General features: G+C 52.4%; 2 protein-coding genes across 4 annotated transcripts in view; both read left to right on the plus strand.

Moving 5' to 3' along the window:
• The first annotated feature begins 1353 nt into the window (after positions 1–1353).
• Positions 1354–17743, plus strand: HNRNPL (heterogeneous nuclear ribonucleoprotein L). Of its 3 annotated transcripts, none has more exons than XM_023229213.2 (13): positions 1354–1503; positions 6372–6490; positions 7725–7962; positions 8083–8168; positions 10043–10139; positions 10228–10300; positions 13566–13637; positions 13749–14029; positions 15122–15243; positions 15532–15733; positions 16476–16533; positions 16644–16739; positions 17343–17743. In XM_023229213.2, the coding sequence occupies exons 3-13, from the start codon at positions 7738–7740 to the stop codon at positions 17399–17401; spliced, it is 1371 nt and encodes a 456-aa protein (XP_023084981.1). In that variant the 5' UTR covers positions 1354–1503; positions 6372–6490; positions 7725–7737; the 3' UTR covers positions 17402–17743. The 3 variants fall into 3 exon arrangements, with proteins under 3 accessions (XP_023084981.1, XP_023084980.1, XP_023084979.1); XM_023229212.1 differs by lacking the exon at positions 1354–1503 and adding an exon at positions 3818–4089; XM_023229211.2 differs by lacking the exon at positions 1354–1503 and adding an exon at positions 3823–4089 and having other exon boundaries at positions 13566–14029.
• Positions 17744–21856: 4113 nt separating this feature from the next.
• ECH1 (enoyl-CoA hydratase 1) overlaps positions 21857–25614 on the plus strand; it is a 10074-nt gene continuing 6316 nt past the window's right edge. Inside the window, exons 1-3 of the mRNA XM_023229305.2 lie at positions 21857–22086; positions 22283–22466; positions 22610–22698. Of these exons, the coding sequence (XP_023085073.1) occupies positions 22035–22086; positions 22283–22466; positions 22610–22698 (325 nt within the window). The 5' untranslated portion in view covers positions 21857–22034. The remainder of the gene's footprint in view (positions 22087–22282; positions 22467–22609; positions 22699–25614) is intronic.

The raw sequence follows: 25614 nt of genomic DNA on the forward strand, positions 1-25614 counted from the left end.
CCTCGGCCTCCCAGTGTTGGGATTACAGGCGTGAGCCACTGCACCCGGCTTTTTTTGAGACAGAGTCTCACTCTGTTGCCCAGGCTAGAGTGCAGTGGCACAATCTCGGCTCACTGCAACCTCCACCTCAAGGATTCAAGCAATTCTCCTGCCTAGGCGTTCTGAGTAGCTGGGATTACAGGCGGCTGCCACCACACCCGCCTCATTTTTGTATTTTAAGTAGAGACCGGGTTTCGCCATGTTGGCCAGGCTGGTCTTAAACCCCTGACCTCAAGTGATTCTCCTGCCTCGGCCTCCCAAAATGCTACGATTACAGGCGTGAGCGACGGTGCCCAGACATGGGTTTTTTTGTTTTTTTTGTTTTTGGTGTCGTTTGTTTGTTTCTGAGACAGGGTCTCGCTTTGTCAGCCTCCACCTCTTAGGCTCAAGTGATCCTTCCGCCTCAGCCTCCCCAGTAGCTGGGACTACAGTTGCACGCCACCATACCCAGCTAATTTTTTGTATTTTATGTAGCGAGAAGGTTTCGCCATGTTGCCCAAGCTGGTCACGAGCTCCTGGCCTCAAGCCATCTGCCCACCTCGGCCTCCCAAGTGCTGGGATTACAGGGGAAGCTACCGTGCCCGGCTGGCATGGGTTTACAAGGATCTGCAAGGGTCAGATTAAGCTTTGTGTGGATTAAGAACGGGAGCGACTTGCTCTTTCAGAGGCTGCCCAGCTGTAGTAATTTTCCACGGTTCTTCCACCCTCTGGGTCATTTTTACTTCAACTGTGAAATGCGGGTAGGCCTCTAAGGTCCCCAGTTTCCATCCTCTGCATTTCTCATGACCATCCAGACAAAGCTGCTACTGCCGTCCCCCTAACGGATGAGGAAGGCTAAGTTACTTTCCTAAGGCCACAGAGACAGTAAATGCAGCTTCCACGTTGCAACCCCGGTAGGCTGGCTCCAGTCCCCTGCTCTGAACCCCCCACTCTACAGCCTACCCCATCACCCTAATAGGCCCTGCAGTGCAGTGGTGATGCGTCTGCTCCGGCGTCAGACCAGCCCCGCCATGCCACTTGCAAGCTGTGGCATCCTGGGTTAGTCACTTGCGTCCCTTCAGCCCATTTCCTTATGTGAGCAATGTACACCCCAAACACTTGCCTCAGCCAAAACAACACTTGCCTGACCAGGAGGAAAGATGCGCGAGTCTCAAACAACTGCGTGACTTTCCGTCTGCAGGGGGCGGGGGTGGATTTTTGGGGAGAAGGGACGCGGAGCCCGAACACCGCGGCTCCAAGGTCTTCCCACTCCTTTCTCGCCTGATTTCCTCCATTCCCCCGCGGGGCGATCCTCGGTCTCCTACCGTGTCCCCGCTCCCGCGCCCCCTGCCCCCAATTTTTCTTCCTCCCACAGGGCTGAAAAAAGGTCGTGGTCCCTTTAAGGCCCGCCCCTCCCTCTCCCAAAACTTCCCAGTGTCTGCTCTTTTCGATCCGGGACGGCCGGTCAGGCTCGCCGCCGAGCTGGTAGGGGCTGGGGGCAAGGGGTGCGGGAGGGTGACCGGGGCACTGGCGGGCGGCGCCGCGCGCGGCCGGGGTCCGGGGTCCGAGCTGCGGGGTGGGGGCGGGGCGGCGGCCAGGAGCGCGGGGGGCGCGGGTCACCAGGCCGGTCGGGCGGCCTGGAACGTGCGGCGCAGGGGACACCGTACCGCCGCGCTCCGGCCGTGCGCGCCGGCGCGAGGGGCGTCCGGGCCGGGCGCGGGGGCGGGGAGGGGAGGGGCCCCCTCTGTCCCCCTCCCCCCACCGCATTCCTCTGACGTTGGGACCGAGCGACCCCGCCCTTCGTCGCGACCGGCCCCGCCTCCTCCCATCACGCGGGTCACGTGCTTCAGACGCTGCCCCGCCTCCGTCTCTGTTCAGTCGGCGTGTTCGGATCTTCCCGGCGTCTGGGGGAGCTGACCGAGGTCCCCAGCAGGGCCCCCCCCCAACTTTATTTCCCCTCACCGGCAGAGCCACCAGGCCTGTCCCCCTCTTATATTGCCATAGACCCCATTTTTTCTTAGATTGGGTCTCGCTCCGTCGCCCAGGCTGGAGTGCAAGGGCGCAATCACGGCTCGCTGCAACCTCGAACTCCGGGGCTCAAGCGAGCCTCCCGCCTCGGCCTCCTTAAGTGCTGAGATTACAGGTGTGAGCCACCACACACAGCCTCCATTTCAAACTTAGTTTCCACCCGGGCCTCAACTCAAGCCCTCATCAGCCGGGCGGAAAGGTCCTGGAGCGTCCCCCGCATTTCTCACGACGCTAGCTTCGCTTTTATTTTTTCCCCCCTTTGGCGACATCGTCACTTGCCAATAGCTTCGATGAGGTGTTCCCCCCGCCAATCCGGCGCGGGCAGCCCCATAATGTGCCGTAGGACGGGATCCCGGGTTAATCCCCGTTTGACCCCTCCGCCTGCGCGTGATAACTGGGGCGCTCGTCTCCCCCACCCCCAAGCTTCGCCAGTTGGGTTTCGTTGGAGTCTGGAGATACCCTCCGACATTCTCTCGGGGCAGTGCGGGTGGTCTTACCCCGCCCTTGAGGAAGAAAGGTCTGACGCAAGCACAGATCACCAGAACGCCTCCCCCTGCAGGGGGCTTGCACTGGGCGCTTGGTAGGTGGCCACCCTCTCCAAGGTCGGGGCCAGGGCCTCCTGTGGTGCTCAGAGGGGTGGAGCTGTCAGATAAAAACCACTGGCCCGAGTAATGGCTGGGGGTCTGGGATGGCAGGGGCCTGTGAATTTAGATCGCACGGACTAGATGACTTGGCCCTTAGCTCCTGCAGGAGGGGTAGTGGAGGGACTATCCCAGTGGAAGGGACTGCACGGGCACAGATCGAGAGTGCTCGGAAGAGCCTTCTCCCAAGGGAAACCGAAAGGGGTTGCGGCTGAACTTAGAACTGGATAGGGTCCGAAGACAGTCGGCAGCAGCGAGTGGTTTTATACTGAGGAAAAGGCTCAGATTTGGGATTTGAAGAATTCCTCCTAGAGGTTGAGAGGAACAGGGTATAGTGATGGCGACAGAGATACCCTGGGAGTTCCTGTCAATCTTGGTCTAGCCTTCCGGGGCACACACAGCGGTCGCTACGTAAATACTCCGAGTATTCCAGGCAGTCACTCTCTTGAGGGGTGGCCCCGCCTCTGGGCGGTGCCTGAAAACATATTTGCGCATGCCTGCTCACCTTCGCTGGTTTCGTAGACCGCACCAAAGAGGGCCGACCCTGGGGTGGGGCTCCCCATTTTATCCAATCAGAGCGTATCAGTAGTCCTACCATCTGGTGAGAGGGTGCCCTCCACTCTCCATTGACCAATCAGTGGAGACGCAGAAGAATGGGCATCTGTAGTAACCACTGGAGAGAGACCAAAAAAGGGCGGGGCTTCCTTGTCTTTTTGCGAAGTGGCGCGGGAAGGTAGCCTTTGTGACTGGGTACTGACGGATTAGCGAAGAGACCAATGAAAGTGGGAGGGAGGCGGGGATTCTTGGGAGGTTTAGAGCGCCGCTCCTATCAGGTGCTTTTAGGGAGGCCAGCCGCGCCAGAAATCCGACCTATGAAATTGGATTTTATTTTAAGGCGGCGGGGTCGACGGAATGACTGGCAGAAAGCGATCACCTATGAAGAGTGTCTCAGACAAACAAGGGCGGGCCCTCCTGCAGAACGGCGTGGGCAATGTCCAATAAGCGCGCAAGGCGTGTGGAGGCCTACCCTCCCCCCGCGGCGGGACCAGTGGCTCCCCCTATCGGGTGGGGGCGGCGGGTGACGGGCGTGTCCCTCCCCCAATGAGAGGCGGGGGGAGGCGGGTTCTGCGCCGCCATGTCGCGGAGGCTGCTGCCCCGGGCGGAGAAGCGGCGTCGGCGGCTGGAGCAGAGGCAGCAGCCGGACGAGCAGCGGAGGCGGTCGGGAGCGATGGTGAAGATGGCGGCGGCGGGCGGCGGAGGCGGCGGTGGCCGCTACTACGGCGGCGGCAGTGAGGGCGGCCGGGCTCCTAAGCGGCTCAAGACTGACAACGCCGGCGACCAGCACGGAGGCGGCGGCGGTGGCGGTGGAGGAGCCGGGGCGGCGGGCGGCGGCGGCGGCGGGGTGAGGCCAGGGCCCTAGGAGCCGGGAAGGCCGGGAAGTGCGGGACAATTTCCCACCTTGAGGGCATTTTATTTTTTGAGGGGGCTTCTGCGCACGCGCTCAGGCAATCGCGCCGTTGACGGTGTGGGGGAGGGGCGGCCGTTGGGCAAACGGCGGGGTTTGCGCGAGGACAGGCGCCTGCGCGTGCGCGCGGTCCGGAGCGGGGTGGGGGGGGGGAGCACAGAGGAAGTAGCTCGTGAGGCGAGCGGCCCAGGGCGCAGGCGCCGCGGGCTGGCGTGTGGGGGCCGGGCACGAGGCCAGGCCGGTTTTTTTTCCCCTTTATCATGTTCTTCGCTGGCCCCATGCGCAGGCGCAGTTCTCCCGCCCGGCCTCGTGGGCGGTTGGGGGAGCGCCTCGTGAGCGGGAACGGGTGGGGGCGGCCTTGTGCTCTGGAGTGGGGAATTACGTCCGATGGCAGCTTAATCTCTGAGGCCCAGACTTTCTATACAGCAATGGATGTGTTTAGTCTAAATGCTGGAACAGAGTATCTCCCTCATTTTTGTAGGCATTGAAAATGGGAAGAGAAAGATTTGTTAAATGCACTTTTAGCCTTTTAGGAGTTGAGCGAAGCTTTGAAACTATCACAAGTTTGCATACAGTTTCCGGGGATTCATTGGGTACCGAGGATTTGATAAACGAAACTGTTCCCTGGCCGTGCTGGAATTTCGATCCCTTGTAATCACTCCCTCCGAAAACACCAGTCGTTGCTTTTGGAGTGGGGCCCAGCCCCCACTCCTTCCAAGATCTTGAAGTCTTCCAGTGCAGCCCATTTGCAGGGTTTTCTGGGATTTAGGGGTTATGAGTTGCTGACGTTTTAATCTTCGTCAGGCCTTGTCCCACACATTTTAAAGACATCTTAATTGAAAGTCCTAACGCTCCTCTGTGAGGTTGGGAGAGATACTGGGATTCCCGATTTACAGAGGAGGAAATTGGCTAGGAGAGAGATGAGGTGAATTACCGTAGGTGGCACAGCTAGTGAGGGGCAGGGCTGGAGTTAGAACTCCATTTGTGGGAGCTGCTAACCTGGAGGGAGTGCCTCCCCCTGTGGTTCGGGTGATTCATTCCTGAAATAGAATCCAATTCTACCCCCATTCCACGCTCTTCTGCCCAGTGATTTTCAGACGGGACTAGTCCCAGAGCCCAGGAGAGGTGAAAGAGAGTTAATTTTACTCCTGATGACCAGAGGCTTTTGTCTGTGGATGGGTGGGTGTAAGATACTTCTAGGAAGGAAGCAGTCTTGGTTCTTAATGGTATGGATTGGAGTTTCTGATCTTTCTAAAAGACCTTCCGTCTGAGCGTGGGGGCTCATGCCTGTAATCCCATCACTTGGGAGGCTGAGGCAGGCAGATCACCTGAGGTCAGGAATTCAAGAACAGCCTGGCCAACACGGCAAAACACGATCTCTACTAAAAATTCAAAAAAATTAGCCGAGTGTGGTGGCGGGGGCCTGTAATTCTAGCTACTCGGGAGGCTGAGGCAGGAGAATCGCTTGAACCTGAGAGGTGGAGGTTGCAGTAGACCAAGATCATGCCATAGCACTCCATCCTGGGTGACAGAGTGAGACTCCATCTCAAAAAATAAATAAGAGACTTTTTTTGTCCTGGTTTTCCTAAGTCTGACCTAGGCAGTAATTTCCAAAGCAGATTTTGGTGGGAGGGTGATTCAAGACTAGAAGGGGTCAAGACTGGCCTGGCTGCCCCAGTTTCTGGGGCACGTGTTGTTTTTTGCCCTGAATGAACCTAGGTGTGAGTGGTGGCGAACAGGTGTACTTAGCTAGGTGATGGTGGCTGAGCCAGTGAAAGAGTAAGGAATTTGGGGCACATGCAAAGGGGATGTCCTCATTCAAACTGTAGCAGATAGCTATTAGAGCCCTTCCTCCCAGTGTGTCTCCTCCAGTTACTCTTTTCCCATGTTTCCTTGGTCAAGTGGACCAGTGGGAAGAGAGGGGGGTCCCTGGAAGAACGTAATATTTGGGACTTGTGTGGTCCTCCCTCCATCTGCCTTCCTCAGAAGCTACAGCAAGAGCCAGAGGGCAAGTGACCACCCACTCAGGACCACTCTTCTGCTGACCCAGAATCCTTTTGGGCTGATTGACTTCGGTTGCTGCCCTTTGTCTGTTCTGTACATCCTTCCTGGATGACATCCAACTGTCTTATCTGACTGGGTCTGCAACAGCACAAAGGCCAGTGGGCCGTCATCTTGTACAGCAAGAAAAGAATTCTTATTTTTGCTTCCTTTCTCAGGAGAACTACGATGACCCGCACAAAACCCCTGCCTCCCCAGTTGTCCACATCAGGGGCCTGATTGACGGTGTGGTGGAAGCTGACCTTGTGGAGGCCTTGCAGGAGTTTGGACCCATCAGGTACTGGGCTTGGAGGCCAGGAGTTGGGCTTCCAATGTTGACTTCTTCGTGCCCTTGCGCGTCCACGATTTCTGGTTGGAAGTAGTGATTTTGTTGCCATACTGGTCTAGGTTCTGTGGCCCCTCTGCTTTTGGCTTGACCATTGTACTTTTTGTCAGATTACAGCAAGTTCCATGATCCTTTTTCCTTCCTTTTTCCTTTGCCTTGTAGTTTCTAGTTTTTAAGTTTTTTTTTTTTTTTTTTAAGTTTCTTTTTTTTTTTTTTGAGACGGAGTCTCGCTCTGTCGCCCAGGCTGGAGTGCAGTGGCCGGATCTCAACTCACTGCAAGCTCCGCCTCCCGGGTTTACGCCATTCTCCTGCCTCAGCCTCCCGAGTAGCTGGGACTACAGGCGCCCGCCACCTTGCCCGGCTAGTTTTTTGTATTTTTTAGTAGAGACGGGGTTTCACCGTGTTAACCAGGATGGTCTCGATCTCCTGACCTCGTGATCCGCCCGTCTCGGCCTCCCAAAGTGCTGGGATTACAGGCTTGAGCCCACCGCGCCCAGCCAAGTTTCTTTTTTTTAAGACAGAGCAAGGTCTCGCTCTATGGCCCAGGCTGGAGTATAGTGGCACAGTCTTACCCAGGCTCAGGCAATCCTTCTGCCTCAGCCTTCTGAGTAGCTGGGACTACAGGCATGCGCTGCCATGCCTGGCTAATTTTTATATTTTTTTGTAGAGGCAAGGTTTTGCCATGTTGGCCAGGCTGGTCTCAAACTCCTGGGCCCAAGCAATCTGCCCACTTAGCCCTCCCAAGTTTTAGGGTTAGTGGCATGAGCCACTGCTCCTGGCCAGTGTTCTTTCATTCAGCAAATAGTTACTGAATATTTGGTGCATGCTATATACTGCAGATACAGTAGTGAGCTGTATCTGGATTCCTTCTCTTAGAAAGTTGCTCTCCTAGAGTGATTTACACTGTTGAGAGCGTAAGCTCAAGAAGCCATCCTATGGGCGGCATCTGTTAGTCTGGTGAGGAGAGGTCAGGAAGGCTTCCCAGAGGAGGTCTAGCTCAGCTAGCCCTCTTTGGCCTTTGGTACTACTTGTGTCATGGAGTGTTCAGGTCGGGGAACCATGACCATGATAGGGCTACAGAGGAGTCCAGAGGCCATGGAGGAGTCAGTTCTCAAAAAAATCAAGTCATACCCTCCTCCTGTCTTCATTTTCCTGAGAGGATTGAAACCTGTGTTCTCTCTGCCAGCTATGTGGTGGTAATGCCTAAAAAGAGACAAGCACTGGTGGAGTTTGAAGATGTGTTGGGGGCTTGCAACGCAGTAAACTACGCAGCCGACAACCAAATATACATTGCCGGTCACCCAGCTTTTGTCAACTACTCTACCAGCCAGAAGATCTCCCGCCCCGGGGACTCGGATGACTCCCGGAGCGTGAACAGCGTGCTTCTCTTTACCATCCTGAACCCCATTTATTCGATCACCACGGTGCGTGCCAGCAGGCATTTCTTGTGAGGTCTCCCTTTTTCCTTTTCTCCCCTCATTCCCTCCCCTAAGCCAGACTGACCTGGCAGTGCCTCTTCATCTTGCCTGTGTTTGCTTTTGCAGGATGTTCTTTACACTATCTGTAATCCTTGTGGCCCCGTCCAGAGAATTGTCATTTTCAGGAAGAATGGGGTTCAGGCGATGGTGGAATATCCTTTGCTGGAAAATGGGTGTTCCTTAGGGTAGGGACTCTTGCAGGGCTTGACAGTGGTCATTCTTTGAGCCAGCATGGGTCTACTGACCTTGGGAGTGGCTGCCATGTGCCAGATGCCTTCACAGAGCCCAGTGACTGAGTGGGGAGACTGTTAAAGAACGAGGCATATTGTGTGGACTTGCAGATTTTAGGGGAGAGAGCGTGTGTTAGGCGATACAAAGGAATTTATTTTTGTTTTCTTTATATTATTTATTTACATTTTGAGATGGAGTTTAGCTCTTATTGCCGAGGCTGGAGTGCAGTGGCGCGACCTTGGCTCACTGCAACCTCTGCCTCCTGGGTTCAAGCAATTCTCCTGCCTCAGCCTCCCTAGTAGGATTATAGGCACCCACCACCATGCCCAGCTAGTTTTTTGTATTTTTGGTAGAGATGTGGTTTCACGTTGGCCAGGCTGGTTTTGAACTCCTGATCCCAGGCAATCCACCCACCTCAGCCTCCCAAAGTGGTGGGATTACAGGCATGAGCCACCGTGCCTGGCTAGGAATTTATTTTTAAACATGTTTATTCTAAGCCAAATACGAGTGACCAAGGTCTGGGGAACATAGTCTCAAGAGGTCCTGAGAAAATGCACCCTTGGGAAAAGAAATTTATTTAAAAGGGCACGTGGGGCTGGGTGTAGTGGCTCATACTTGCAATCCCAGCACTTTCAGAGGCCGAGGCGGGCGGATCACCTGAGGTCAGGAGTTTGAGACCAGCCTGGCCAACATGGTGAAACCCTGTCTCTAATAATACAAATTTGTTGTTGTTGTTGTTGTTGAGATGGAGTCTCACTCTGTCGCCCAGGCTGGAGCACAGTGGCTGGATCTCAGCTCACTGCAAGCTCTACCTCCCGGGTTTATGCCATTCTCCTGCCTCAGCCTCCCAAGTAGCTGGGACTACGCCTTGCCCGGCTAGTTTTTTGTATTTTTTTAGTGGAGATGGGGTTTCACTGTGTTAGCCAGGATGGTCTCGATCTCCTGACCTCGTGATCTGCTTGTCTCGGCCTCCCAAAGTGCTGGGATTACAGGCTTGAGCCACTGCGCCTGGCCGAATAATACAAAAATTAATCAGGCATGGTGGTGAATGCCTGTAATCCCAGCTACTCTGGAGGCAGAGGCAAGAGAATCGCTTGGGCCTGGAAGGCGGAGATTGCACTGAGCCGAGACTGTGCCACTGCACTCCATCCTGGGCAACACAGCGAGACTCCATATCCAGAAAAAAAAAAGGCGGGGCATTTGTGAAGGTTTCTGAGGAGGTGATGTCCTATTTCTATGAGCAAATAGGAGCTGATACTCAAGGTGAAAGAAACAGCCTCTGCAAAGGTTGTAAAGTCAGAAGGAGCTTGTTTTTTGGATGGAGAAACTGAAAGATCTGAGGATCGCAGAGTAGCTGGCAAGCCGACGGGTTTGGAAGACGTTTTTACGGCATCCTAGACAGTGATGTGATGCTTGGGGCAGAGGCAGGAAAAAGCCACTGATGGACTTTCAGGGCAGAGCTGTAGTTGGGTTGTTGTTTCAGATTTAGTCGAAGGGCCAGATGGCTGAGATGGAGAAGGTGGTGTGGCAGAAGAGGTTGCTAGTAGCTATGGGTGGGGGTGCAGATTATGAGAGAACTCTGGCCAGTAACTACTCACCCAGGGCAGCATTGAGTCGATCAACACCATTTTGGTCTCTCAACCTGAGGCTAGTGACTGGGCAGTGAGCTAATCCCAAAGCCTCTACCTGTACCACAGTCTTGGGATACCACATTGTCCTTATCCCTCTCTGGGGTAATCTGAAGCCCTTCTCCTCCAAGATCTCCTGTGATGAGACTTTCCTTAACTTGACTCACATTTGACTCTGTTCAAAGTGCCCAGCGGGCCAAGGCCTCTCTCAATGGGGCTGATATCTATTCTGGCTGTTGCACTCTGAAGATCGAATATGCAAAGGTACGTCTGGGAGGTGACTGACTGCCCCTCGTCAGCTTCCAGGTGAGCTGGGGCATGGCTGATCTCAAGCCTTGTCTTGTCCTTGCAGCCTACACGCTTGAATGTGTTCAAGAATGATCAGGATACTTGGGACTACACAAACCCCAATCTCAGTGGACAAGGTAATCTTGATAGCCACTTTGTTCTAAACACACCTGCCTTGCCTTCACTCGACTAGTGCACTTCATAGGCCTGGGCTCAGGGTTATGTAATGCCATTGGGCTCCCCATGGACATGGGAGGGCCTTGGGGGTTAGCTCTTGGACATCCTAATGGGATAGGGGGCGTGAGAGGCCTCCTTTGGTCTTCACTGCTGCTTGGGGCCTTCCAATGCTGCCCAGGATACAGAGGCAAGGCAGAAGCCTGGACGGGTGGGGAGCAGGGCCTCACTGAGGATGAGGCACGGGGGTGGCCTTAGAAATCAGCAGTGGCTCCTTTGAGAGTCTGGTTAGGGTCACTGACTCCACTCTTGTTGGGCCAGGAATTGTCCTCTTGTTCTGCGTTGTTGAGAGAGTCTGATTTGGGGGAGTGACAGTGTGGGGGGCAATGAGATCTCCCGGGCTCTTGCAGCGAGCCTTTGAGCAAGCTGACCCTGTGGAGGTGAGACACTCTGGATTGGACCAGGGCGGACACGCCTCACATCATTTGTAGAGGGGACGCAACATCTCTGCAGGTGGCCCAAATGGACAACCCCCTTCCTAGTGTCTGTCAAGAATGGTTTGCCTTTGGTAGCAGGGAGAGGTGGAGGATTGCCTATGAGAAACAGCGGCAGCCCCCCAACAAGACATCCATCTCTGTGTCTGTCTTGGTCTGATACGTCGGACCAGGCCATGGGCTGAGGGAGGAGGCTCGATGCTGACATCGCACAGGCCCTGAGAGGCCAAAGCCCCCCATTCATAGGCAGGCCTGTCTTGCTCACCCTTGCATCTGGGAAGCAGTGGGCAGGGTGGGCTAGACTCTCCCCAGGATCCTCACAGTGGGCCCTGTGGGCCTGGCTGCTCCCTCCAAAGGTCAGAGGCAAATTGGTGACCAAGTGAATGTACCAGAGCGGGCAATGGCATTACATGACTGCTAACAGAAACATGGCAACAACCATTTCTTCTCCAAGGAACATAAATAGAAGATGTGCAGACCGGCAGGGGCTAGTGGCAGGGGGCTGGCTGTGCATTGGTTTTGATGCCTCTCAGCTTTGGCAGCCCCAAGGCTGGGGCCCAAAAAAAACAAGGGCTGATGAGGTGACCTGGAGTGAGGGCGGTGCTTCGCCACCCCTCAGGAACCATACTTCAGCGGCTCTGCCTCTGCACATTGCTCACCAACACACAGGGTAGAAAACCACTAGCTCTTCCTGGAGAGAACAGAACATGCAGCCTCCACCACGTCCCCAGAAACAGCTGCAGACTTGAGCTCACTACATCAAGAACACCACACCGCGCTCCAAGGAACAGCTACAAGCACAGAGACAGAGGCATACAGAGACAAAGAGAGAAAGAGACGCAACATGGCAGCAGACACTGCTTTTTTTATTAAACATTAAAAAAGTCAAAATCCAAGCAAACTTGAACCCGAGAATGTACACAGAAGTAGGAAACACAGAACAGAGCTGTCCCAGCCAGCCAGCGAGCGGTGCTCTTTTCGGAGAACGTTTCATAGACGGAAGTAGATTCCATGGGCCTCCAAGACAATAGGATCCTCTCTCCATTCCTCGCCATATGGGTTTTGTTTTTTAAGTCCTTTGGTTTGGGGAGGGCCTTCTTTTTTTTCTGTTTTGATATTTTTATTTTTTCTGCAGTCACCGGCTGCCAACATAATCTGCACCAACTGGAGATCAGAAACAAAAAAAATTTAACCACAACAAAAAAAATCAAAAAAACCAAAACAGACCTAAAACCAGACAGCCAAACAGCTCAGAGGCACACAGTTACCTGCTGCCGGGTAACCAGGTGCGCTTCCAAGGCCAAAAGCGCGAGCGTAGTGGGGCCACTGGCACACCTCATACCAGGAGACACGCACACGGAGCGCTACACAGCCAGAAGCACCGCACCACCGCACTGCAGCACATATGTGAGGAGGTGACAACACGGAGGGACACTACCCACTTCATACACCTTTATTTCCACTTTTCTGATATCTTCTGAGGACAGAACATCTGTGAGCCATTTTTGATTTAATCAAAATACTGACTTTTAAAACAATTCTTTAAAAAAATTGTAGCGGATGTGTACCGTGACTTGTATTTATGACTGTAAAACCATGTGATGCAGGGTCGCAGTGTATGTTTGATGGGACGCCATCTTTCAGAACTGTGCTAACTCACTGTTGAAGCGTCCAATGGTAAGAGAAAATACAGATTTGTTTTTTGTGACAAATGGACATTGTACTCTGTACTTCTGCTGTAAGTAGTCCTTTTCCATCTTTGTAATGACTGGTAACAAAACCCAGGCCGGGTGGCAGGAAAGGGCAGTGGTTTCGAGCCCTGGGTTTTGGAGTCAGCCAGACCTGGGTTCAAATCTGGTTCAGTCACTGACTTGCTTTGTGACTTTGGGCCAAGTGTCTTTTAACTGCTCAGTTAAAAGTTAACAACTCAGTCTTCTTATCTGTAAAATGGGGCTGAAATATCAGAACCTACCTCATAGGGTTGTTGTGAGGAATTTGAGAAGCTGTGATGTCTGTAAAGCGCTTAGCCCAGTGCCTGCCACTTAAGCGCTAAGTTAACGGCAGTGATTACAAACTGCTGGGGTCGGGTGGATCTGCGCCATTGTTGGGTGTGGGAATGTCGATACCTTGTACATGATTGCTTCTTTGAACTGATTCTGCCATTGCCCTGCTTGTCAGCTCCTACAGTCAGTCCTTCTTGGGCTGGTGGGACTGGGAGGGAGGGGGGACTGGGATTAAGAAATAAAGGATCTACAGAGACAGTCTGGAGCTCCTAAAACCTTGGGGGCTTTGTGGGGGCAAGCTTGCTTGCTTCCCTCCTGGGTTATTTTTCTGTTCTTAATCTACTCTCCCTTCATTGGGAGTCAGTTTAGAAAGCTGCTTTTGGCCCTCCATAATACATCAGCTTCTGTAGCAGCTGCAGGTTCCCCAGAGGGCCTGGGAGCTAGGCTTTCTCCCAGGGCCAGGGCAGCTGAGAGCACAGAACCTGGCCTTGTCCTTCACAGAACAAGACCAACCCTTTGGTGTGAGCGGGGGAAGGAGTGGGCACCAGCTTTGAGGCTCGGGCTTCATGCCCGCCATAGGTCACATCACAAAAGGAGGCCCCGCAGCCCTTGAGGAAGGGAGGGCTTGCAGTTTGCAGGAGCTGGGGGACTCACATCAGCCTGTGCAGTCAGGAGGGAGGGAGAGACCCCAATTTCTGAGTGAGACTCCTAACTGTTTTCTCTGTCCACAGGTGACCCTGGCAGCAACCCCAACAAACGCCAGAGGCAGCCCCCTCTCCTGGGAGATCACCCCGCAGAATATGGTGAGGGCAGGGGGTTCCCCTCCGTGGACTCCCGTGGCTCATGTGCCCCTGCCCGCCGCCCGCCGTGCAAATTCTCACCCGTCCTCCCTCTCTTTCCTTCCCACCCCCCAGGAGGGCCCCACGGTGGGTACCACAGCCATTACCATGATGAGGGCTACGGGCCCCCCCCACCTCACTACGAAGGGAGAAGGATGGGTCCACCAGTGGGGGGTCACCGTCGGGGCCCAAGTCGCTACGGCCCCCAGTATGGGCATCCCCCACCCCCTCCCCCACCACCCGAGTATGGCCCTCACGCCGACAGCCCTGTGCTCATGGTCTATGGCTTGGATCAATCTAAGATGAACTGTGATCGAGTCTTCAATGTCTTCTGCTTGTATGGCAATGTGGAGAAGGTGAGCTGCTACCAGGCCCGCTGGGTTCCTCACTGAGCCTTATGTCTTGCCAGTCAGCACAGGGGGAAGAACCAGGGGGAGCCTGGTGTGGCGCTGGGCCGGCAGGCCTGGAGTGAGTGACTCAGTGAGCCCAGGCAGCCTGCTTGCAGACGGGCTTTGTTTGGTCCTCACTGCATGTGGGTGTTTTGTTTTTGAATTACGAATGTTTTAAAAAAAATGACTTTATCACATAAAAGTACTAATACTTACCAGTACATCGGTATAGATTTATAAAACATAAAAATGAACTCATTATAGTGAAACACTATCGTTTAAGGATTTCCTCCTGAAAACTTGAAGACCTGGCAACACTAGGCCTTCTGCCTTCCCATGGGATAGTTGACTGGGGCTGGTGGTGACTAAGTGTCTACCTGAAACCATGTGACGTTTTCCTTACATTAAACCCATCTGGGTCTTGGGAGCCTTTGTGTAGTTCCTGACTTGGCCCGTTACTTAGAGTAGTTCATAACACAGGTGAAGTGTTGTTAGTTACCAGGTACTGTTAAAGGTGCTTTACATGTAGTGACTTGTGTAATTTCTCACATTAATCCTTAATGAGATGGACGGGGGAAGTGGAGGACGGAGGGCTCAAATAACCCACCCGGGTTCACACAGCCTTTAAGTGAAGCAGGACTCAGAGTCAGACCACCTGGCTCCAGAGCCGGCACTGCTCCATTGTAACCTAGCTGAAGGAGTATTTGACCTTGTGACTGTAGATACAGCCATCCATAGATCACACATGTCTGTGTAACAGGCAAAATGGTGAAAATGGCTGATTTGATTTCTCATTCCTGCACAGTTTTCTGTCGTGCTTCACTAAATGACTTACTGTTGGGTTATGTCCCACAGTTAAAAACATGACTCAGGCTCTGCTTCTCACCTTTGGTTGAGTACTTGGTGTGGGCCAGGCATGTTTTTCTGGTGGTCCCGATTCACTGTGAGGACATGGGAGCCCAGAGCCAGAGCAGGGGTTGTTGTTACTAACTTGGGAGGGGTAGGAGAGGGGATCCTGGCAGCTGGACGGAGGTGCTGACTGCAGCTACTCTCCCCAAGGTGAAATTCATGAAAAGCAAGCCAGGGGCCGCCATGGTGGAGATGGCTGATGGCTACGCTGTGGACCGGGCCATTACCCACCTCAACAACAACTTCATGTTTGGGCAGAAGCTGAATGTCTGGTAGGTGCTCAGGCTAGGGAGGGTGGCAGAGGTACAGGGGAGAGAAAAGGGCCCAGCAGAGGAGCACAGTGAGGCCAAGGTGTTGATTCACACAGAAATGGGGTGTGTGTGGCAGGTGTGTTCCCAGATGTTTCTCTGACACCACAGGAGAAAGTGGGTCAGCCTTGCCTCAGCTGTAGAGCAATGCCCCAAGGCACACAGGGCAAGCTGAGCCTCTGGAGGCCACAGGGGAAAGCTTGGGGGACAACTTTGGGTATGACAAAGGCTCCCCTTTCTTCCCTCTTGCAGTGTCTCCAAGCAGCCAGCCATCATGCCTGGTCAGTCATACGGGTTGGAAGACGGGTCTTGCAGTTACAAAGACTTCAGTGAGTCCCGGAACAATCGGTTCTCCACCCCAGAGCAGGCAGCCAAGAACCGCATCCAGCACCCCAGCAATGTGCTGCACTTCTTCAATGCCCCACTGGAGGTGACCGAGGAGAACTTCTTTGAGGTGTGTGCTGTGGAACTACGCAGGCAGTCGGGTCCTCACCATGGCCACCTGAGTAGGCCATTCATTTTGGTTTTTTCTGCAGCTAGCTCCTATTTGCAGAGTTGTTGAACTCCTGTGCTCCCTGGCCCTGGGTTGAGTGCTAGGGACACAGCAGTGGCCAGGACAGATACAGATCCCTGCTCTAAAATTGGAAAGGGTGAGAATGGCACCAAGTTCCTAGCAATACCGTTTGCCGCGTTCCTTCCTTGCGTTTTTGGCAAGCAGAGCAACTGCTCGTTTGCTGGGAAAGCTGCTTCCTAGGCCCAGTGATGAGGGCCCAGTTTCACAAGAACTGCATTGGCGGAGCCTTGGGGTGCCATCACCCTGATACCATCAGAAGGTGGGGCCCTGTAAAGCTTAGTCGGGCAACTGAGGCAGCAGGAAGGGAGGAGGAACTCAAGTGGATCTGGCTGTGGTCTGAAACGTTGGCCTTGCGTTCAGCACGTAGCCCGGTGCTGATACCCAGATAGCTGTTGAAGATGGGAGACAAAAAAAAAGAAAAAGCAACCTCGCAGTCTCAGGCAACTTAATAATTAAAGAGCATTGTTGCTGGGATGCCTTTAGGGTGTGTGATAAAATCTACAAACCTTTTCTCCTGAAAACTTCAAATACTGAGTCATGCAGGGCCTGATCTGCTTGAATCCTGTGTTCCCTTGAAGCCCTTTTGTTCCAGAGTTCATTTACTACCTATTTTTTTTTGCAGATCTGCGATGAGCTGGGAGTGAAGCGGCCATCTTCTGTGAAAGTATTCTCAGGCAAAAGTGAGTCGAGTGCACCCATATCCTTCCCCTAGTTGGTGGTTGGTGGGCAGCTGCCTAGTTCCTATTGGGTCAGTCTAAAACCATTGCTTTTCCCCTTGCTTTGCAATCAGGTGAGCGCAGCTCCTCTGGACTGCTGGAGTGGGAATCTAAGAGCGATGCCCTGGAGACTCTGGGCTTCCTGAACCATTACCAGATGAAAAACCCAAGTGAGTATCTGAGTCTTGGCAGGCATCAACCTGGTGACCTAATGGGTTGGCTGGCTTCAGGCCAGGCATGTCTTTCCTGCCCTTAAGATAGGACCCCGGGGATCTTCTTACTGCTGGTGACACAGGCAGGTGGAACCTGCTCACCTGGAGAGCAACCTGTGCTCCTCATGGGAGAGAGCCAGCCTGACTACCTGCTGCCACTCTGCCAGCTTGGGAGTTTCTCAGGCTTGTCCTCCAGGGAGGTGGCATTCTCTCTTTGCATCAGAGACTGGCTTAGGTAGGACAGCCACTCTGTTACCTAGGAAAGAGGCAACACTATCCAGCAGGTAAAACTTGCCCACCCAGTTGCTGGGAGAGGCCCACTGCCTTGGGCTGGCAAAGGAGATAGGAATAGAATTCTCTATGGGAATGAGGGAAGAGAAGGAGAAATGCTGTGCATAATTGATAATAATTGGCTCATCTTGAAACCTCACTTTGGGCAGTCACTTCCTAGACCCCTGCAGTTGACCTGCAGAAAATGGGAGATGGGTGCAAAATTGAGGGGACCTGGGTTTGGGGAGCCTCCAAAGATGGGACCCAACCAAACTTCTCTCTCCTTTTCAGATGGTCCATACCCTTACACTCTGAAGTTGTGTTTCTCCACCGCTCAGCACGCCTCTTAATTAGGTGCCTAGGAAGACTCCCATTTGAGCAGGAAGGCATTTCTCTTTCCTTTATGCCATTTTTTGTTTTTTGTTTTTGTTATTTGCAAAAGATCTTGTATTCCTTTTTTTGTTTTGTTTTGTTCTTTTAATGCTAGGTTCGTAGAAGCTTAACCTTAATGGAAACGCTGGAAGTCTGCAGGGGGAGGGAGAGGGGAACTGATATCTCCCAAGATTAACCTTCACTTTTAAAAAATTACTGTACATGTGATTTTTTTTTTTTTTCCTGTTCATTCATTTGTGCTGCCCATGTACTCTTGGCACACACATTTCAATAAAATTGTTTGGAAAATAAACACAGCACTTGCTGGGATTCCAGGATGTCTGCTTTCCTCTCTGTCTATCCTGAAGAGACACGAGCAGGCATGGGCACAGTCACAGGCCCTCTGGAGGCATACAGAGACCTGAGAGGAGTAGGGTGGGCTGCAGACTGAGAATGGTGCTAGCAATTGAGTCTTTGAGGAAAATCCAGCAGGCTTAGTGGCATTCTTACTGGGCCGTGCCCAGGCAAGCTCTATCGGGCGCAGTGGGCCATCACACCTATAATCACAGCACTTCGGGGAGGCGAAGGCGGGGCAGATAATTTGAGCTCAGGAGGTGAAGACCAGCCAGGGCAGCATGGTGAAACCTCCTCACTACAAAAAAAGTTGAGGTGGGTTTTGCAGAACACCTGTAGTCCCAGTTACTCAGGAGGCTGAGGCAGGTGGGTCAGTTGAGCCTGGGAGGTTAACACTGCAATATCACACCACTGCACTCCAACCTGGGTGACAGAGCGAGACGCTATCTCAGAAAGTTTCCAGCCTGGCCATCATGGTGAAACCCTGTCTCTACTGAAAACACAAAAATTAGCCGGGCATGGTGGCACGTGCCTGTAGTCCTAGCTACCTGGCAGGCTGAGGTGGATCACCCCCCAGCGTCACTGCATCCCAGCCTGGGCAACAGCTTGTCACAAAAAAAACCCAAAACCTTGGTGTTCTGTATCATTTCAGAGTGACTTGTCTTTGCCCTTACAGTATCATTGTGTGGGTGTGTCATGATTTACTCAACCTGGTCCCAAAGGGTAATTTCCAGGTCTATTTTTGCTATTGTAAACAGCACTGTAACACATATCTTTACACAAATATCTTGGTCAACTTCACTGATACTGATCAGGAGGTAATTCCTGCCAGTGGAATTGCTGAGTGGCCCATGCCTGTAATCCCAGCACTTTGGGAAGCCAAGGTGTAAACCACTTAAGGCCAGGAGTTTGAGACCAGCCTGGGCAATATGGCAAAACCCTGTCTACAAAAATACAAAAGTGTGCTGGGCGCGGTGGCGCAAGCGCCTGTAATCCCAGCACTTTAGGAGGCTGAGGTGGGTGGATCACCTAAGGTCAGGAGTTTGAGACCAGCCTGACCAACATGGTGAAACCCTGTCTCTGCTAAAAGAATAAAAATCAGCTGGGCGTTGTGGCACGGTCCTGTAGTCCCAGCTACTCAGGAGGCTGAGGCAGGAGAATCGCTCAAACCTGGGAGGCAGAGGTTGCAGTGAGCCGAGATTGTGCCATTGTACTCCAGCCTGGGCGATGAAAGTGAAACTCCATCCCAAAAAAAAAAAAATGGGCATGGTGGCATGCACTGTTCCTATAGTTCAAGCTACTCATAGGGGCTGAGGCAGGAGGATCGCTTGAGCTGTGATGGCACAACTACACTCCATCCTGGGCGAAAGGGCCAGACCATGTCTCAAAACATAAAAGATCTATTTAATTGCAGCATATGGTAGATAACTTCCCACTTGTATAGATGCAAACCTGTGAAGATGCCTTGCAGTGGGGGGTACCACCTGGAAGGATCCTGGTTGAAGGATTTTGACTGCTACTGGAGGGAAGAAGTGACTTGCAGAGGAGCAGTTCACAAACCTTGAAGTTTATGTATGCATGTGTGCTTGAGAATAACCCACATTGGGAATTTACTGTGAAAAAAATTTTCTTTTTTGAGATGGAGTCTTGCTCTGTCACCCAGGCTGGAGTGCAATGGCACAATCTCGGCTCACTGCAACCTCTGCCTCCCAGGCTCAAGTGGTTCTCCTGTCTCAGTCTCCCAAGTAGTTGGGATTTTTTTTTCCCCCAGAAAGTCTTGCTCTGTCGTCCAGGCTGGAGTGCACTGGCACGCTCTTAGCTCACTGCAAACTCTGCCTCCCCGTTCAAGTAATTCTGCCTCAGCCTTCCAAGTAGCTGGGATTACAGGCACGTGCCACCATGCCTGGCTGACTTTTGTATTTTTAGTAGAGGAGGTTTCACTATATTGGCCAGACGGGTCATGAACTCCTCAGATCCACCGGCCTTGGCCTCCCAAAGTGCTAGGATACAGGCGTGAGCCACTGCACCCGGCCTTACATTGTTAACATTTAATGACGTCACAAAAGCGTCATTTAGCAGATAAACAAGTTTTGTTTCACTATGGAAGTTTCAAACAAACTCTAGACAAGGAAAAACTACAGTCATCTTGCAGCCATAAATAAAATCAAGTAGGGTTTATTATTGTTTTTAAGCCAGTAAAGGTGATAAAAAGTGAATTTTAGGCCGGGTGCGGTGGCTCAAGCCTGTAATTCCTGCACTTTGGGAGGCCAAGACCGGTGGATCACGAGGTCAGGAGATCGAGACCATCCTGGCTAACGCGGTAAAACCCCGTCTCTACTAAAAAGTACAAAAAACTAGCCGGGCGAGGTGGCGGGCACATATAGTCCCAGCTACTTGGGAGGCTGAGTGAGGCAGGAGAATGGTGTAAACCCGGGAGGCGGAGCTTGCAGTGAGCTGAGATCCGGCCACTGCACCCCAGCCTGGGCGACAGAGCGAGACTCTGTCTCAAAAAAAAAAAAAGTGAATTTTACCAGTTTCTCTCCTAGCATCCAATTTCATTATATACATATGCCATATTCTGTGCATGTCCAGCTATACTTTTTTTTTTTTTTTGAGACAGAGTCACTCTCTCACCCAGGCTGCAGTGCTGGAGCGCAGTGGCATGAGGTTGGCTCACTGCAACCTCTGCCTCCTGGGTTGAAGCAATTCTCCTGCCTCAACCTCCCAAGTGGCTGGGATTACAGGCACCTACCACCTCGCCCCGCTAATTTTTTTTTTTTTTTTCTCGAGACCGAGTCTCCCTCTGTCTCCAGGATGGACTGCAGTGGCGCTATCTAGGCTTACTGCAAGCGCCGCCTCCCAGATTCACGCCATTCTCCAGCCTCAGCCTCCTAAGTAGCTGGGACTACAGGCACCCACCAAAACGCGCGGCTAATTTTTTGTATTTTTAGTAGAGACAGAGTTTCACCGTGTTAGCCAGGATAGTCTCGATCTGCTGACCTTGTGATGCACCCGCCTCGGCCTCCCAAAGTGCTGGAATTACAAGCATGAGCCACCGCTCCCGGCCAGCAGTTTTAAAGTACTTTTTATGCCTTCGGATAGCTGGCTTTTCCCAAGGGAGTTTCGCTTTGTTTTTTAAGAACATGAACTTTTTCTTTTCTTTTCTTTTCTTTGAGACGGAGTCTTGCTGTGTGGCCCAGGCTGGAGTGCAGTGGCGCAATCTCTGCTCATTGCAATCTCCGCCTCCTGGGCTCAAGCCATTCTCCTGCCTCAGCCTCCCGCTGGGATTACAGGTGCCGGACACCGCACCCAGCTAATTTTTGTATTTTTACTAGAGACGGGATTTCGCCATGTTGACCAGGCTGGTCTTGAACTCCTGACCTCAGGTGATCCGCCTGCCGCGGCCTCCCAAACTGTATTACAGGCGTGAGCCACGCGCCGGCCTGAGAACATGAACTCTGGAGCCATGTAATCCTACTTTAGCCCTTCTGAAGCCCAGAGACTTTGAACCTAGTGTCTTCCCATGCCTAGGCCAGTTTCCTCTGCATATAGTGGAAACAGTGCGACCTCCTGGTGGGAGTTCATATACAGTCAGCGCTTAATGTTGGCCCGTCTGTACTCATTCCTCTACGTGGGTAAACTCACAGTAATGCAAGTTTTCTTTTATTTTTAGTTAACATGATATATGCACATGCATGATGACAAGCTCTGCTGCCATTTTGTCCTTGGACGTTTCAGCTGTCGCCAATCATTCCACTATTATGAAACAGGTGTGATGAACTTTAGCGGGAGCTATTTTCTTTTCCTTTTTTTTTTTTTTTTTGGACTGAGTCTCCGTCACCCAAGCTGGATCTGAACCACTATCTCAAGACACACTGCGAGCTGCGCCTCCCGGGTTCACGCCATTGCAGGAGCTATTTTCTTTTTTTTTTTTTTTTTTTTTTTTGAGACGGAGTCTTGCTCTGCCGCCCAGGCTGGAGTGCAGTGGCCGGATCTCAGCTCACTGCAAGCTGCAGGAGCTATTTTCTTAGGCCAGGTTCCCACTGGGGCAAAGGGTCCTTTTCTGAGCCTGGCTCTAACTATATAAGGCAACCGGAACTCGGCTGCCCTTAGTAAAGATGGCGGAGAGAACGGCGTCTTTGCCTGTCTGGCTGCGGCATCGGTGCCCTCGCTCAACATGGCGGCCGTTTGTGCCCGCCCCCCCTCCGCTAATTGGCAGGTTACTTGGTCCCAACGCAGTAGACGAAGGCGGCGGCGATGGCGGCGGGTATAGTGGCTTCTCGCAGACTCCGCGACCTGCTGAGCCGGCGTGAGTCACCTCTTGACATGGGGTTGTATCGCACTGTCGTGCTGTTATAGCAGCTGTAGGACGGGGAGGCCCATCCGGGGTCACGAAGGGCCCGAGTCCCCTAAATTCAGGGGTGCCTGTGCTCCCTTTTGAAGGGCTCCCTATAGGCCTGTGTCTTGGAGTCTGGGGTCATCAAAGGCTCTTCCTTTCTCCGCAGGATTGACAGCCTCCAACTACTCGGGACTCAGTATTAACCTTCGCCTCACTGGCTCCTCTGCACAAGAGGAAGCCCCAGACCACAGCTATGAGTCCCTTCGTGTGACGTCTGCGCAGAAACATGTTCTGCATGTCCAGCTCAACCGGCCCAACAAGAGGAATGCCATGAACAAGGCCTTCTGGAGGTCTGACCTGCAGACCCTGGAGGCCTGCCTGCGGGGGGAGGCGGGGGCTGCGGGACTGGGCCAGAGTGGAACCTTGTGGGGAGATGGACATGAGGGCAGGGTATTCCCACCCCATTTGTAGCCCTTCACTCGTTGCTTCACAGAGAGATGGTAGAGTGCTTCAACAAGATTTCGAGAGACGCTGACTGTCGGGCGGTGGTGATCTCTGGTGCAGGAAAAATGTTCACTGCAGGTACCAGACGCTCTTCACACACCCTACCAGCCTTCCCAGCTCCTGGCAATAGACAGTGGAGCAGTGCTTCTTAATTAGGGTTTTAAGCAGCTTCTAACTTACACTTTTTTTGCTGTTCGTTTTGTTTGTTTGTATTTTGAGGCGGGGTCTTGCTCTGTTGCCAGGCTGGAGTGCAGTGGCGCAATCTCAAGTCACTGCAACCTCCGCCTCCCGGGTTCAAGCAATTCTCCTGCCTGGGACTACAGGCGCGGGCCACCACGCCCAGCTAATTTTTGTATTTTTAGTAGAGACGAGGTTTCACCATGTTGGCCAGGATGGTCTCGCTCTCCTGACCTCATAATCCGCCTGCCGCAGCCCCCCAAAGTCCTGGGATTGTAGGCGTAAACCACCACTCCTGGCCCCTAACTTACACTTTTATCTGTTTTTTTGTGTGTGTGTGTGTGTGTGTGTGTGTGTTTTTGGGAGACAGGATTTTGCTCTGTCACCCAGGTTGGAGTGCAGTGGCCTAATCATAAATCACTGTAACCTCAAATACCTGAGCTCAAGCGATCCTCCCACCTCGGCCTCCCAAAGTGCCAGGTTTACAGGCAGATGCCACCACGGCCAGCCCTATCTTTTTTTTTAAAGGCCTAATTTAAAACATTCAAATATGAAAATTAGTCCAACAGAACACGACAGGATCATAGGCTCTGAAGTCTGGGTTTCCATCCTGGATCTGTGGCCGTGAAGAACATGCTTAACCTCTCAGTCTATAGCTGTGTCAGCATATAATATAATAACATGCTTTCATGCAAGTCTGCAACTCACTCATTGATTTCCAGTTACAGGTCAGTTGGATCTTTGGATTGACCCACTGACCTGTTCTTCAGATGGGAAAATTTCCACTGATCACAGTTACTGACTCTTTCCTCATCTCTGTCCTCCTGTAAAGCCCACCCAGTGATTTTTTTGTTTTGTTTTGTTTGAGACAGGGTTTCGCTTCTGTTGCAATGGCGCAATCTCAGCTCACTGCAACCTCCGCCTCCCGGGTTCAAATGATTCTCCTGCCTCAGCCGCCCGAGTAGCTAGGATTACATGCACCCGGCACCATGCCTGGTAATTTTTATATTTTTAGTAGAGTCGGGGTCTCACCATTTTGGCCAGGCTGGTCTTGAACTCCTGGCCTCCAGTAATCTGCCCACCTCAGCCTCCCAAAGTGCTGGGATTATAGGCGTGAGCCACTGTGCCTGGTCAGTTACATATTTTTTGTCATGTATGTTTTTCTTCCTGCCATTGAGCATAGTTATAATGACTGATTTAAAATCCTTGTCTTCTGGCCAGGCGCAGTGGCTGAAGCCTGTGATCCCAGCACGTTGGGAGGCAGAGGCGGGTGGATCACGAGGTCAGGAGATCGAGACCATCCTGGCGCCTGTAATCCCAGCCACTCGGGAGGCTGAGGCAGGAGAATGGCGTGAACCTGGGAGGTGTAGGTTGCGGTGAGCCGATATGGCGCCACTGCACTACAGCCTGGGTGACACAGGGAGACTACCAAAAAAAAAATCCTTGTCTTCTATCTCAACATCTGGGTCATCTTGGGGTCAGTCTCCTTATTATCTTTTCTCTTGAAAATGGCCGGCCCGGCTCAGTGGCTCACACTTGTAATCCCAGCACTTTGGGAAGCTGAGGCGGCTGGATCACTTGGGGTCAGGAGTTCAAGACCAGCCTGGCCAACATGGTGAAACCCCGTCTGTACTAAAAATATAAAAATTATCCGGGTGTGGTGGTGCATGCCTGTATCCCAGCTACTGGAGAGGCTGAGGCAGGGAGAATGGCTTGAACCCAGGAGGCGGAGGTTGCAGTGAGCCGAGATCATGCCATTGCACTCCAACCTGGCTGACAAGAGCAAGACTCTGTCTCAAAAAAAAAAAAAAAGAAAGAAAAAGGCTCTCATTTCCCTCTTTCTTTTTATTTTGAGTTAGTTTGGATTGTTTCCTGGATGCTGGGATATAGGAATAAGATGTAGATATTCTGGATTCTATCATATAAGTCCAAAGAATATTGAGTTTCCTGTTTTGGTAGCTTAGTTGGAATGAGTTTTTTTGGTTTTTCTGTTTTTATTTTTATTGTTTTGTAGAGATGAGGCCTTGCTATGTCACCCAGTCTGGTCTTGAACTCTTGAACTCAAGCGATCCTCCTGCCTTGGCCTCCCAATGCGCTGGGACTATAAACGTGAGCCACTGTGCCTGGCCTCTTGCTGATTTACAAACCATACGTGCACCCCCAGCAAAAGATTTAAAAAATAATTCTTCAGCCTGGGCAACAAACTGAGATCTCATCTCTAACAAAAATTAGCTGGGTGTGATGCATGACTACACTCCCAGCTACTCTGGAGGCTGAGATGGGAGGATGGCTTGAGCCAGGGAGATCAAAACTGCAGTGAGCTGTGATCATGCCACTGCACTCCAGCCTGGGTGACAGAGCAAGAGCCCATATCAAAACAACAACAAAAACATAAATCTCCCAGCAAGAGATTAGGACAGAGGTGATACACAGAATTCGGGACTCCTCGCTCTGGCTCTCCCCTTTTTGGAAAATGCCCCCTCACTTCCCAGCAGCTATGGTCCCCTCGGACTCTATCCTGTGGCTCTTCAAGCACAACTTCAGTCTGGCCTCAGGCTGAAAGCTTTCAAAACCGTTTTCAGAAACACCGAGAGAGTGTTCTGCCACTCTCCCAAGTGGTCACTCCCTCTAGAATCTGCCCAGTGCCTTCAGATAATTGTCTGTTTCTTGTCCAGCCAGAGTATGTAGTTGTCCATGGAAGGGTTGGCCCTTTAGGAGTAAACCAGAAGCAAAATATTTCCTACACTGATTTCTGCACAGGGCCCAGAGCCCAGTGCTGGGAACCCAGTCGTGACTGAGACAGTCCCAGGCTCTCTC

This window comes from Piliocolobus tephrosceles, chromosome 21 (assembly GCF_002776525.5).
Source record: "Piliocolobus tephrosceles isolate RC106 chromosome 21, ASM277652v3, whole genome shotgun sequence".
Taxonomy (NCBI): Eukaryota; Metazoa; Chordata; class Mammalia; order Primates; family Cercopithecidae; genus Piliocolobus; species Piliocolobus tephrosceles.

What these genes read in the sequence shown, in the direction of transcription:
- HNRNPL (XM_023229211.2), top strand. Translation starts at nt 3,823, where the DNA reads ATGTCGCGGAGGCTGCTGCCCCGGGCGGAGAAGCGGCGTCGGCGGCTG. An exon ending in CCCCAATCTCAGTGGACAAG is followed by an intron (nt 10,301 to 13,565) that starts GTAATCTTGATA and finishes CTCTGTCCACAG; the next exon opens with GTGACCCTGGCAGCAACCCC. An exon ending in TGTATGGCAATGTGGAGAAG is followed by an intron (nt 14,030 to 15,121) that starts GTGAGCTGCTAC and finishes ACTCTCCCCAAG; the next exon opens with GTGAAATTCATGAAAAGCAA.